Here is a 14233-nt window from a genome sequence, read left to right on the forward strand (position 1 = left end):
GGAGAGAGAGTAGTGAATCATTTACGTATGTCCTCAGGTCAAACTGTTACATTGAACTGGCTCTTGTTAATAGGGTAATAACGTATTCCTTTAAGAAAAACCAATGTTTTTTCTCCTAAAGAGAATCATCGAATTCTAATAGTACACTCATTAGGCGTTAAAGCAGGTGAGTCTGGCGCTTCATTTTTGGTCATTTTCTGGGTGTTTTGTGTGGAAAATGTGGGCGGCTTGGAGCAAACGACGTCAAACGCCGTTATCCATAGTTAGACAGCTAGAAAAGTTTTGGTACACCTTCTACATTTGTTTGTTGTGCAAGCTTGCGTTCATTGCCCTCCTGGTTGCACACAAAATATTCCATTCCCCCACTGTCTCAATGAGATTTATGGCTTATTTAAATGCATTCAACCCTGTTACTGGTTAGTCTCCACTTACTAATGATTTTTTTAATAATGCGTCTCTTCAGATGAGATACTGTGTTGTAACTTCATGAAAAAAAAAAATGTGCTTTTATGTAGAATGTTAGATATTTAAAATGTTCTCAAAAGCAACTGCGAAAACTGGATAAACGATCATATTTGAAGTTATCCTGTGTTTCGAATACTTAACATATTCTACTTAAAAGATGCACCACTCTCTGTGCTTTGTTCTCCAGGTGGTTGGGGTGGAGCCCTGCTGGTGGCATGGTCAATATAACTTATCTTACTACAGTAACTAGAGCAAGTTATGTACCGAATACTTGAAGCCTCTAAATCAGCTCTCAGTCTACGCACGTCATCTCCACTCCCTGTAACACGTGCGAGTCTGTTAGTCTCAAATGAACCCTATTCTTTTTTATTTTAATATAATATTTCAGTTTGCAGTTTTGTCCCACACCAATACAAACTAAGAACATCTAAAAACAAACTTACAGACAAAACAACGAGCGAACATCTCTTCTGCCCAGATCCACATGCTCACATCGCTAGTACCTGCATGGTTACTCCTCTATCCCCAGTACGCTGCATGGTACCTCCTCCATGCCCTAGTACCTGCTGTCACTCTCTATCCTAGTACCTCGCATGGTCACTCCTCAATCCTAGTATCCTGCAACTGTCACTCCTCTATCCCTAGTACCTGCCATGGTCACTCGCTCCAATCCCTAGTACGTTACCAATTGTCCCCTCCTCTATCTCCTTAGTTACTCTTGCATGGTCACCTCCTCTATCCTAGTACCTGCAATGGTCACTCCCATCCCTAAGTACGCTCCATGGCACTCCCTATCCCTAGTACCTACATGGTCTCCCCATCCCCTAGTACCTAATGGTCACTCCTCCCTCCCTAAGTACCTACATGGTCCTCCTCCATCCCTAGTACCTACAGGTCACTGCCTCCATTCCCTAGTACCTACACTGGTCCACGTCCTCCATCCTAGACGCATGGTCACTCCTCTATCCCTAGTAACCTGCAATGGTCACTCCTCTATCCCTAGTAACCTGTACATGTCATCCTCTAATCTCTATGTACCTACAGTCGTCACTGCCTCTATCCCTAGTACCTGCATGGTTCACTCCTCTATCCCTAGTACCTACATGTCTCCCTCCTCCCTAGTACTGCATGGTCACTCCTCTATCCCTAGTACTGCATTATTTGTTTGCCACAGGCCTAAATTGTACCTAAGCGTTTCTCTCGAGGCAGCAAATGGCAACCTAGTTCCTATGGGCCTTGGGTCAAAAGGGAACTATGTAGCGGCAATAGGGTGGGGCCCTGGTCACCAAGTAGTGCGACTTGTAGAACTAGGGTGGCGCCCTGGTCTAAAATTTGAGTGCACTATGTAGGGCAATAGGGTGGCGCCCCTGCTAAGTAGTGCACTAGTGTAGGGAATAGGGTGGGCCTGGTCTAAAGTAGTGCACCTATGTAGGGAATAGGGTGGGCCCTGTCTAAGTAGTGCAGCTATGTAGGGAATCAGGGTGGGCCTGGGTTCTAAAGTCGTGCATATGTAGGGAATAGAGTGGCATTGGGCCACAATACCAGAGTCCAAGTAACGTGACCCAGCTAATCAGTCTCCCTTTTCCTGCCAGCCACGGTGGAGGTTAATCGCCCCCAGGGTACGCCAGGCTGTCCTGCTCCAGGTCAACCCCAGGGTACCAGGTGGTCCTGCCCCAGGGTCACCCCGGGACGCCAGGCTGTCCTCCCCATGGTCAACCCCAGGGGTACCGCCGGTGGGTTCCTGCCCCAGGTACCCCAGGGTACCCCGGGCGGCGCCTACACCCAGGACAGCAGCCCATGCCTGGCTACCCTGGTGGAGCCCCGGCCCATTGTACCAACCACTTACATGCCAGGAATGGAGGTGTGTTCGGCACTCCTTATTCACCTGCCATCAACGTGAAGAGTCCTCTATATTGTTGTTTGGTCTTCAACGTGAAATCAATCGAACCATTACTCAGTGTTACAATTTATTTTTACATTGGATTTTTTGATTTCTAATATGCTTTACAAAGCTGTTTCCCTTTCTTCAGTTTCAGTATTTCTAATCTTCAGTTTCAGTATTTCTAATCTTCAGTTTCAGTATTTCTAATCTTCAGTTTCAGTACTTCTAATCTTCAGTTTCAGTATTTCTAATCTTCAGTTTCAGTATTTCTAATCTTCAGTTTCAGTATTTGCTTGCTTCAGTGTCAGTATTTTCTTGTATTTGTCATTAGAGAGGCTACAGGGGTGTTATTAAGGACTATCCAGGTGCGGACCCTCTGAGGGATGTGGAAGTCCTCCGCAAGGCCATGAAGGGCTTTGGTCAGTACTTCATCATTACAGACATTCACTTATATCATGGATAATGACATTCAAGTACAAATCTAATAACACATTATTTAYCTGAAGTTCCTTCTGGGAAAAAATTAAGTTTATTTTATTCGATTCTGTAAATCTTCTATAAATATAAACTTTCTATGGCTAGATTTGKACGTGTTGAATATTCTACAATTAAGAACACATTATTTAGTGATACACATTCAATTTACTATCAGTTAAACTGGTAACAATAATATTAATAGATTATTTTCAACAGGCACGGATGAGGCAGCTATAATTGAGATTCTTGGGAGCCGCTCAAACAAGCAGAGGGTTCCAATGGTTGCAGCCTACAAAACCACTTATGGGAAGGTGAGGTTTACACTGCAGTAATGGTTCCCTATATTGTTGTGTGGTTCCCTATATTGTTGGAGTTCAACACCTGTCTCAACATCAACAGTGAAGAGGAGACTCCGGGATGCTGGCCTAATTGCGAAAGGGTCTTTTAATGATCAATTAGCCTTTTAAAATGATAAACTTGGATTAGCTAACACTAACGTGCCATTGGAACACAGGAGTGATGGTTGCTGATAATGGGCCTCTGTACGCCTATGTAGATATTCTCATTACAAATCAGCCGTTTCCAGCTACAATAGTCATTTACAACATTAACAATGTCTACACTGTATTTCTGATCAATTTGATGTTATTTTAATGGACAAAAATGTTTGATTTTCTTTCAAAAACAAGGACATTTCTAAGTGACCCCAAATATTTATATATTCAGGATAGAGCCGTTGTTGTGGACGTGCCTTGCTCAAGGCTCTGGTTAAAAGTAGTGCACTATAAAGGGAATAGGGCTCTGGTTAAAAGTAGTGCACTATAAAGGGAATAGGGTGCCATTTAGGGCACATCTTGCGTGACCTCTTACACAATCTTCTATTTCACAGGATTTATTCCACGATCTAAAGTCTGAGCTGACTGGGAACTTTGAGAAGCTGGCTATTGCCATGTTGCAGACACCAGCCAAGTTTGATACATCTCAACTCAAAGAAGCCATAGCGGTGAGTTGGGCTGTTATTCATTCTTCTCTACACCGGGGGTCATGTTCATTAGAAGTTCTTATATTATTGGACAAGACTGTGTTCAGTCTTCCTACTGAACACATCCCAGATTTTCTTTATAGTAGCCACCTTTTTGGGTCTCTTTTTTAGTGAGTCATCTCAGTAAGGAACAGAAAGAAAAGCTCAATTTTTAAAGACAAAAGTCAGGCATGTGGGGGTCGTGAATTGTTCATTGCTCAGACATTGTACAAAATCAATTTAGCTTGCCGTAGTTACTGTATCAAGAAAATGTTGCTTTTGATTGTAGCATACTTGGACAATAAATATTCTTATCTTCAAGATGATTCTTAGTCATTCGATTTTAGTAAATGTTTTTACTTGTAACATGTATACACCTTAAATGTTCCCTTTAACCTGTTTTGTTCTCTGGACAGGGTGCAGGTACCGATGAGGCCTGTCTGATTGAGATCCTGTCATCTCGCTCCAATGCAGAAATCAGAGAAATTAATCAAATTTACAAAAACGGTAAGTGTCTGGCCTACTCCTGAAAACACACAGTATTTCATCCATATTCTGAAACACACAGCATTTTCAATTCATACTCGTGAAACACAAAGCATTGCCAGTTTGTCATACAAGTAAATGTGTCTTAGCTATGTTGATACATTTTGACCGGTTATGTGTTGGGAAGGCAGCTAGACACATTTACTTTTGTGATAATCTGAAATGCTTTGTGTTTCAGAGTAGGGCTGAAAGGCAGTGTGTTTCAGGGTAGGGCTGAAAAGCAATTTGTTTCAGGGTAGGGCTGAAAGGCAGTGTGTTTCAGGGTAGGGCTGAAAGGCAGTTTGTTTCAGGGTAGGGCTGAAAGGCAGTTTGTTTCAGGGTAGGGCTGAAAAAGGCAGTTTAGTTTCAGAGTAGGGCTGAAAGGCAGATGTGTTCAGGGTGGCTGAAAGGCAGTTGTTATCAGGGTAGGGCTGAAAAGGCAGTTTGTTTCAGAGTAGGGCTGAAAGGCAGTTTGTTTCAGGGTAGGGCTGAAAGGAGTTTGTTTCAGAGATGGGCTGAAGGCAGTTGTGTGTTTCAAGAGTAGGGCTGAAAAGCAGTGTGTTTCAGGGTAGGGCTGAAAAGACAGTGGTTTCAGGGTAGGCTGCTGAAAGGTAGTGTGTTTCAGGGTAGGCTGAAAGGCAGTTTGTTTCAGAGTAGGGTGAAAGGCAGTGTGGTTTCAGAGTAGGGCTGAAAGCAGTTTGTTTCAGAGTAGGCTGAAGGCAGTTTGTTCAGAGTAAGGGCTGGAAAGGCAGTGTGTTTCAGAGTAGGGCTGAAAGGCAGTTTGTTTCAGGGTAGGGCTGAAAGGCAGTGTGTTTCAGAGTAGGGGAAAGGCAGTTTGTTTCAGGGTATGGGCTGAAAGGCAGTTGTTTCAGGGTAGGGTCTGAAAGGCAAGTTTGTTTTAGGTAGGGCTGAAAGGCAGTGTGTTTTTAGAGTAGGGCTGAAAAGCAGTGTGTTCAGAGTAGGGTGAAAAGCAGGTGTTTTAGAGTAGGGTTGAAAAGCAGTGTGTTTCAGAGTAGGGTTGAAAAGCGAGTGTGTTTCAGAGTAGGGCTGAAAAGGCAGTGTGTTTCAGGGTAGGGCTGAAAAGCAGTTTGTTTCAGGGTAGGGCTGAAAGGCAGTTTGTTTCAGAGTAGGGCTGAAAGGCAGTTTGTTTCAGAGTAGGGCTGAAGGCAGTTTGTTTCAGAGTAAGGGCTGAAAAGCAGTGTGTTTCAAGAGTAGGGCTGAAAAGCAGTTTGTTTCAGGAGTAAGGGCTGAAAAGCAGTGTGTTTCAGTGGTAGGGCTGAAAGGCAGTGTGTTTCAGAGTAGGCTGAAAGGGCTGTGTGTTTCAGGGTAGGGCTGAAGCTGTGTGTTTCAGGGTAGGGCTGAAAGGCAGTTTGTTCAGGTAGGGCTGAAAGGCAGTGTGTTTCAGGAGGGCTGAAAGGCTGGGTGTTAGGGTAGGGCTGAAAGCAGTGTGTTTCAGAGTAGGGCTGAAAGCAGTTTGTTTCAGGGTAGGGCTGAAAGGCAGTTTGTTTCAGGGTAGGGGCTGAAGGCAGTTTGTTTCAGGGTAGGGCTGAAAGGCAGTTTGTTTCAGGTAGGGGCTGAAAGCAGTTTGTTTCAGGGTAGGGCTGAAAGGCAGTGTGTTTCAGGGTAGGGCTGAAAGCAGTTTGTTTCAGGTGGGGCTGAAATGTTGTTTTCAGGGTATCAGTAAATGCTGTGTGTTTCGAGTATGGTGAAACTGGAGGATGCCATCATTAATGAACATTCAGGACACTTCCGTAGGCTCCTCGTCTCCCTCTGTCAACACGTTGATGTGTTGTTAATGGTTTTTAATATGTTGATTTGATATGTTGTTAATCGTTATCATTGAGTAACGGCTTTGAAAGTGAAGGCTAAAGCTGATTTTAATTAGGGCAACTTCCCAGTACTCAACATAGTTGATGCTCTTGCACTTTCCATTGGCTATCTGATGGCTACACATATTATTTCCTTAGTTTCGTTAACAGTTCTGAAATGCTAGATTAAAAAGACTCAGGAAACCAAAATACTTGTATTAAACTGCTATCGCCTCAAGATAAACATCTACTGTAGTAGATAGTAACTGCTATCGCCCTAAACATAAAATAAACAAGATAAACATCTACTGTAGCCACTTCCTTTCTGAGAGTACGTCCCAAATGGCAACCTGTTCCCTATATAGTACACTACTATAGACCAGAGCCCTATTCCTACATAGTTGACACTACTATAAGACCAGAGCCCTATTCCCTACATAGTGCACTACTTTAGACCAGACCCTATTCCCTACATAGTGCACTACTTTAGACAAGAGCCCTATTCCCTCACATAGTGCACTACTTTTGACCAGAGCCCTATTCCTACATAGTGCACTACTTTAGACCAGAGCCTATTCCCTACATAGTGCACTACTTTAGACCAGAGCCCTATTCCCTACATAGTGCACTACTTTTGACCAGAGCCTATTCCCTACATAGTGCACTCCTTTTGACCAGAGCCCTATTCCCTACATAGTGCACTACTATAGACCAGAGCCCTATTCCCTACATAGTGCACTACTTTTGACCAGAGCCCTATTTCCCTACATAGTGCACTACTTTTAAACCAGAGCCCCTATTCCCTACATAGTGCACTACTATAGACCAGAGCCTATTCCCTACATAGTGCACTACTTTAGACCAGAGCCCTATTCCCTACATAGTGCATCTACTAACTACGTACTACCAAGAGCCCTATTCCCTACATAGTGCACTACTTTAGACGCAGAGCCCTATTCCCTACAATAGTTGGCATCTACTTTAGACCAGAGCCCTATTCCCTACATAGTGGCACTACTTTAGACCAGAGCCCTATTCCCTACATAGTGCACTACTTTAGACCAGAGCCCTATTCCCTACATAGTGCACTATACAGGGAATAGGGTGCATTAGCCTGGTCAAACGTAGTGCACTATATAGGATGTTATTTGAGACTCATCCAATCCTTTTTTTTTGTTGTAAACCAATTCTTCACTTCCTGTTTGTAGGGAAATCGAGACGAGAGGGAACAAGTGGACATCAACATAGCCAAACAGGATGCTCAGGTGAACACTCTTTTTCTTGTTCTGGTTATGTAATAGAACTGTTACTGTTTTAAAGATCTGATGCCAAACAATACTGTTTATATACCCTGTAGGGCAAAAGGATAACAGGAAAGTGGGCATTATCTAAGGCTGAAAGTTATTTATTTTAAAAAATATGTAATTGGAAAATATAGGCAGAGATATGCTTCCATAATCATAGACAAGCAGTTCATGACTTGTAATGATTATGTTGTGTTAGAAACGGATCGTTTTCATGTGTGTGTTAGAAACTGATCATGTGATGCTGTTTGTTTAGAAACTGATCATGTGATGCTGTTTGTTTAGAAACTGATCATGTGATGCTGTGTGTTTAGAAACGGATCATGTGATGCTGTTAGAAACTGATCATGTGATGCTGTTAGAAGCTGATCATGTGATGCTGTGTGTTAGAAACTGATCATGTGATGCTGTGTGTTAGAAACTGATCATGTGATAAACAACTGGAACTCGAACTGGAAATCTCAGACTTCAGCGAGTTCAAACATTGTGGGGACTCTGGAAAAAAAATAGCCTCCACTGGGAAATAGTTTTGAAAGCGCCATTGACTCGGAATTCCAAGTCGGGGACTTGGGGTCTCTGCTAGAGCTCCGACCTGGCAGATCACTGACGTTATGGAGTTCAACCTGTTTTCCAGAATTCCTAGTTGTCTTGAATGCACCATACATCCAGAGAATACAACTTTGTGGCAAAGTTGAATGACAAATTTGCCCAACAAGAAGACCGTGGCCCACTTCCGTTCTTGTGAGCACAACAACCACGGTGGGTGGCAAAAATATATTGTATGCTGCGCCTGAATTATGTAAATCGTAATGTGAAAAAGTAGATTTTTAGGCCCGGCTTATAATATGGTTGGCCGGCATGAGGTTATGGGTTGCGCAAACATTGAACCCTATGTTTGAGACCAACGTATGGCCTTGGCTTGGTGTGGCTGTGGCTGCTTGAGAGCGCGCCAGTATCTCTCACATAACTAGAGATGAGTTTCACTTTCTATTGAACCCTCTCTGCCTCTGATAGACATGAGCCTGCAACTCTCATCTCTCCAGCGTTTGCACTTCATTTATTTCCTTATAGAATCATAACGCGCAAGGGTTCTGAAGGACCTGCACACCCCTACATTGAAATGTACATTTGCCAAAGTTATGGAATTACTGCACTGTCTGTCATAATAACATTAATCAAATAGCCTACATACACCATGAGAAGGCAATCAATTAGCCTCAGAGGATAAATAGATATATATTTTTTTATTTATTATGGCCTAAGCTGTGGATTGTAGCGCAATAAAAGGTATAAACGAACCGGAACGCGCCTAGCAACATCCTGTCCGTGAAAAAAACAGCATGCAGCCATTGCAAGACAAACAGGCCTTGTCGGATATTTTAATACAATCAAGGAAAACACAGTTGTAAAGAAAATGGCTGCGGCATGAAAATAGAACACTATGGCGGTACCAAAAATATTAGATCGACTTCCAAAATATGGTTTTACAGAAAAAAAGAGAGATAGGTTTTGGCTTAGCGGGTCGGCCATCACCAGCAAGTAGTACGCATCGTTGGGGGGCGAGTCGTGGAAACTGGAAACCACATTTAGCCTATAATTCCTCCGTATTGCTAGCCACAATATGTGTCTCCACACACCTAGATAGTATTGATGGATCCAAGACATTGTCGTTTTTTATGATCTCACATCTCAGTTTGTCAGTGGGCAAAGTATCCTGCCATTTCGATTCACTTTTGCGGTATACCCCATATTTCTATCTCTACTTGCACATTCTTCACTGCAAATCTACCATTCCAGTGTTTTACTTGCTATAGTGTATGTTACTTTGCCACCATGCCTTTTTTTTGCCTTCGCCTCCTTTATCTACCTCACTTGCTCACATTGTATATAGACTTTTTTCTACTGTATTTTGACTTGTATGTTTGTTTTACTCCATGTGTAAACTCTGTGTTGGTTGTGGTCGAACTGCTTCCGCTTTATCTTGACCAGTCGCAATTGAAATGAGATACGTGTTCTCAACTTGGCCCACCTGGATTAAAATAAAGGGAAATAAAAATAAATGAAATAACAACATTCTGCCAAAGTCTCCAAGGCATGTAAAATAAGAGGTAGAATAGTATGAAAATGCATGTGATTAAAAGGCCACATTTTCCCTGCACCCGTAGGCTACTAAAAGTCTCTCCAGGTGTACAAACGTCTGTACGTGCCTCTCCTCTACTGCTCAATGCACGACGCAAATGCGTGATATGCAAACGCAACGCTTTATTATAAAGTTGGGTTAACACTGGTTGCTGCTGACTAAAGACACATAGTTATGACTACGTCCCGTCTTAGCTCCGCTCATTTAAAATGTCTCATCGAAATGACGGATTTCCTCTTATCAGCTATTCTGTCCCTCTATGCCAGCTGTACTCTCAATTGTCAGTTAGAAACCACATTTGTTATTTAGCAAGTCAGCCATATGCAAGCGGTTTTAAAAAAAGAATGCTTCCCCCGGGGCCACTTGAAAGCGCACAAACAGAGCTAGCACCCAGCTAGGACAATCAATGTCAAGGACTGGCCACCCCCCATAGCCTCGCGTTCCTCTAGGTTCTTCCTAGGTTCTTGGCCCTTTCTAGGGAGTTTGTTAACACCTGCTTCACACCTGCATTGCTTGTTTGGCGGTTTTAGGCTGGTTTCTGACATCACTTTTGAGATGATCAGGATGTAAGAAGCGGCGATATTAAATTAACATTTGATTTGATTTGAATGTGTATGAAGCACAAAAAATCTAATTGAAACAGAAAATCATTGCCAGTCAAAATATTTTAATTTGACGGAAGGGCACCATTATAAGGCCTGTGGTGAACATTACAACAACAAATGATTGTAAACGTTTGGGCCATTGTGATAAGTTACAAACGCGGTATTAGATATATTTATATCATTTTCGCAATTACCCAAGCCTTCGAGTGGAGCCTTGTGTTCAACTGCCCTCTACTGGCATCAAATTAACTATACAGTATATACCTATGCAATGAATAAATCGTTAAACATATTGACAACAAATATGAAATATAAGATTGGCAAATAGTTGTACAACGGCTTACATTGAAATTAATTAGGAAAATAGCAGTGAAAGATGAAATGAAACATAAAATATTGGACTTGCATGGAACTTAAACAGTTTCAAAAATAGATTGGTAAAACATTGAAAGAGTTGCATTGGTCATGCGGCTTTGGGTCTGCAGCTAAAAAAGGCAACATTGTTTAAATTAGGAGAAACAACAATGGAAAAATGGCTCCATTATTAAAGGTGTCAATAAGAGAAAATAAATACCAGCTTTGTGTGGTGATAGTTAATTATCATTGGCTTTCATTTGAAATGTAAACAAGTGGCTTAATTTGCATAGAATATCAGCGTCAGCAATAAAGCGTATAATAACCTACTTTTTTTTTTGAAAATATCTTAATAGTATCTAAATATCCAAAAGATTTGCACGTGTGACACAAATCAGAAATATTCATATTTAGTATTGGCCAGTTAGCTGATATAATAATTTGTCAATATATACTGCATGTTTTTAAATGGCATATCCCTGATCATATGAAAGTAGGATACAGATATCACGATTAAAAATAAAATAAATTTTGAAAATGAATCAAGACTATATAATAACAAATAACGGATCTGCATATGCAGCAATTAAAGTCTATCCTACATACGTCACTGGCAGGCACATATATGGTGTGAGACAGCAAAGTTGCCAAAAATAAACTACATACATCAACCAGCACATTATTGGTGTGAACACAAATTGGCAAAATAACTACATATAGTCACAGTTAGATATAGAAGATCTGTCTGTTACATGCTCATGGACTACTACACTCATGAATTAGAATGAGTAGAACAGCCATAGCACTTATGATTTCATATGTTCTGGTCATTCTGATCTATGACGTCACTGTTCCTGATTGATATTCGGGATTTCCTTCATATCGCTCTAATCACTTCCTCCCACACAGCTTCAGCAGGCAGTTCTGGTAGTCCCAGAGTATCACCCTGTTCAGATGAAATAAAATAAAAAGCACATACAAGAACAGCATGTTAAACAGACACATTTTCCATCAGAACCAACCAAGATAATAAACATAATTTACTTGCTGAATTATTATTTCAATAAATTTACATAATTTTGCAGCAATCTACCTCCATAAGATAAAAGCAGTGGATTGATTCCAACAATTAGGGATTTGAGCATAGTGAGTATTTTGTGAAGGATACATACAGAGATGGCGGTGAACAGTGAGTTTCCCGTAGGTTCTGGTTGCTCCTGTCTGATATCCAGCATGTCCACCTCGGAGCGAGTCACCATGACCCGAATTCCAGAGTCCTGTCCTTGGCCAGCCCCCTAGGAACAAGCAATAGCACAGACTGGTAGTCATCAGTAAGGCTAGCTGAACATGGCTTGTGGTCCCGTCACTGGTGTCTAAATGTGTGTGTCAAAATACAATTATGCTCTAAAACACTATCGTGATAAAAACTACGGACATGTCTCAGGGCTACACTTTAAAAATGGTTAAAGACATTTCCAATCAGCGGAGTCAGCGGTGTTGAGTCCAGGAATGCGTAGGGGTCGGAGTGCCGCGGGTCAAATAAGAGCACAGTCAGAGTAAGGACAGTGTTTCTTTCTTCCGCCATGGACTTGTGCAGCCTCTCTGCAAAGTTTCAGGGAGTGTTCCTGATGCATTTCACTGAACACAACAACAAGGCTTTTAGTTCATAGAGAAGAACAGGGACTACCTACTTACCGGCTGGAGTCAGAAATGCCCCACATTCCCTGTATAGAAGCCCTATGGATCCTGGCAAAAGTAGTGCACTAGATAAGAAAGGGTGCCATTTGGGCGCACACTGTCCTATCAAACCAATTCAAAAGTCAGATCCTCAATCACCGACTTTCAAATCGATCCTCAATCAAACCAATTAAATGTAGATCCTCAATCACCTGAGGCAAATCAGATCCTCAATCAACCAATTCAAATCAGATCCTCAATCACCTGATCAAATCAATCCTCAATCACCTGATTCAAATTCAGATCCTCAATCACCTTGATTCAAATCAGAATCCTCAATCACGATTCAAATCAATCCTCAATCAACCTGATTCAAATCAGATTCCTCAATCACCTCGATTCAAATCAGATCCTCAATCAACTGATTCTAAACATTCAACAGCTATGGGGATCTCAGATCCCCAAAACTGATAGTTATGAACTTTGAGAATAAGTCACACTGTCTCTCCTTGCCAGTGACCAGCTGGTTACTAAGACACTGTTCTCTCCTTGCAGTGACCAGCTGTATTACAGACACTGTTCTCTCCTTGCAGACCAGCTGTTATTACAGACACTGTTCTCCCCTTGCAGTGACAGCTGGTTACTACAGACACTGTTCTCTCTGCGGACAGCTGGTTATTACAGACACTGTTCTCTCCTTGCAGTGACCAGTTGGTTATTACAGACAGCTGTTCTCTCCTTGCAGTGACCAGCTGGTTATTACAGACCACTGTTCTCTCTTGCAGTGACCAGCTGGTATTAGCACTGTTCTCTTTCCTTGCAGTGACCAGCTGGTCTATTACAGACCACTGTTCTCTCCTTGCAGGGACCAGCTGGATTACAGACACTGTTCTCTCCTTGCAGTGACCAGCTGGTTATTACAGACACTGTCTCCTCTCAACTTGCAGTGACCAGCTGGTTATTACAACACTTGTTCTCTCCTTGCAGTGATCAGCTGGTTATTACTGAACTTACCCACAGCCACCATTGCCATCCTCCACGCCTTTCCAGACATCTCCTGCAGGATGCTCTTCAACAATGTCTCTTACCACTTCATCTGCTGGTACTCATGAACACTAGCAGAACAAGAACACAGGACAGTGGTTGTTATAAACCTCGTCATAATGCTATAACAATGCCAACAAACCCAGCAAGCGTTATACCATTGTGGTAAGGTTATAACCATAGGACAAAGGTTGTTATAACATTGTAGTAGATTGTTTTAACATAGGCAGGGTGTTATGACTTTGGTTTAACCACATAAATAAGCAAATACATATGTTTGTAAAGAAAATAGTGTTGAATAATAGACAGACTATAATATAGCACATTATAAGAAGAGATATATAAGTAGACATAATAATAGTATACAATATAGGACATAATATAATATAGATATTATTAAGACAGAGCGTATAATATAATATAACAATATAAATAGATATATATAATACAGATATATATAATATAGACATATACTGTACTGTCCATAACAGTATAAACTGGTACGAGAACTAACAACCCTTTGAAGAACAGAACTGACTTGGTAATATAAACACAGTGCAGTAATGAATACCTACCTGCTCTCAGGTAACACAGTAGGGATTACCTACCTGCTCTCAGGTAAACACAGTAGGATTACTACTGGAAACACAGTATATTACTACGAACACAGTATGATTAGCCTACCTGCTCTCAGTGGGTTTGCTCCTGGAACACAGTATGGCGTTGAACTGGGACTCATCGTCCCCACTTATGTTCTCCCCGCAGCGCATACATTTCTAACAGCACAGGCAATCACCATGAATCAGTTTCTAACACACAGCATCGCATGATCAGTTTCTAACACAGCAGCACACACGTCAGTTTCTAACACACAGCATCACACGATAGTTTCTAACACACCAGATCACACGATCCAGTTCTAAACACAACG

At 41.8% G+C, this 14233-nt stretch overlaps 1 protein-coding gene and 1 long non-coding RNA gene across 2 annotated transcripts in view; one reads left to right on the plus strand and one right to left on the minus strand.

The window, feature by feature from the left end:
- Positions 1 to 14233, plus strand: part of LOC112069888 (annexin A11-like) — a 26272-nt gene that overhangs the window by 8133 nt on the left and 3906 nt on the right. The window contains exons 6-11 of the mRNA XM_070438762.1: positions 2679 to 2766; positions 3041 to 3135; positions 3714 to 3827; positions 4262 to 4356; positions 6072 to 6145; positions 7385 to 7443. Coding sequence (XP_070294863.1) covers positions 2679 to 2766; positions 3041 to 3135; positions 3714 to 3827; positions 4262 to 4356; positions 6072 to 6145; positions 7385 to 7443 — 525 coding nt within the window. The remainder of the gene's footprint in view (positions 1 to 2678; positions 2767 to 3040; positions 3136 to 3713; positions 3828 to 4261; positions 4357 to 6071; positions 6146 to 7384; positions 7444 to 14233) is intronic.
- LOC139024184 (uncharacterized) lies at positions 12662 to 13260 on the minus strand. Its single transcript, XR_011475474.1, has 3 exons — positions 13146 to 13260; positions 12928 to 12986; positions 12662 to 12856 (listed from the first exon to the last, which is right to left on the minus strand). It is a non-coding gene; the product is annotated as an uncharacterized lncRNA (long non-coding RNA).

The sequence above is a fragment of the Salvelinus sp. IW2-2015 genome, unplaced genomic scaffold, assembly GCF_002910315.2.
Source record: "Salvelinus sp. IW2-2015 unplaced genomic scaffold, ASM291031v2 Un_scaffold1141, whole genome shotgun sequence".
Taxonomy (NCBI): domain Eukaryota; kingdom Metazoa; phylum Chordata; class Actinopteri; order Salmoniformes; family Salmonidae; genus Salvelinus; species Salvelinus sp. IW2-2015.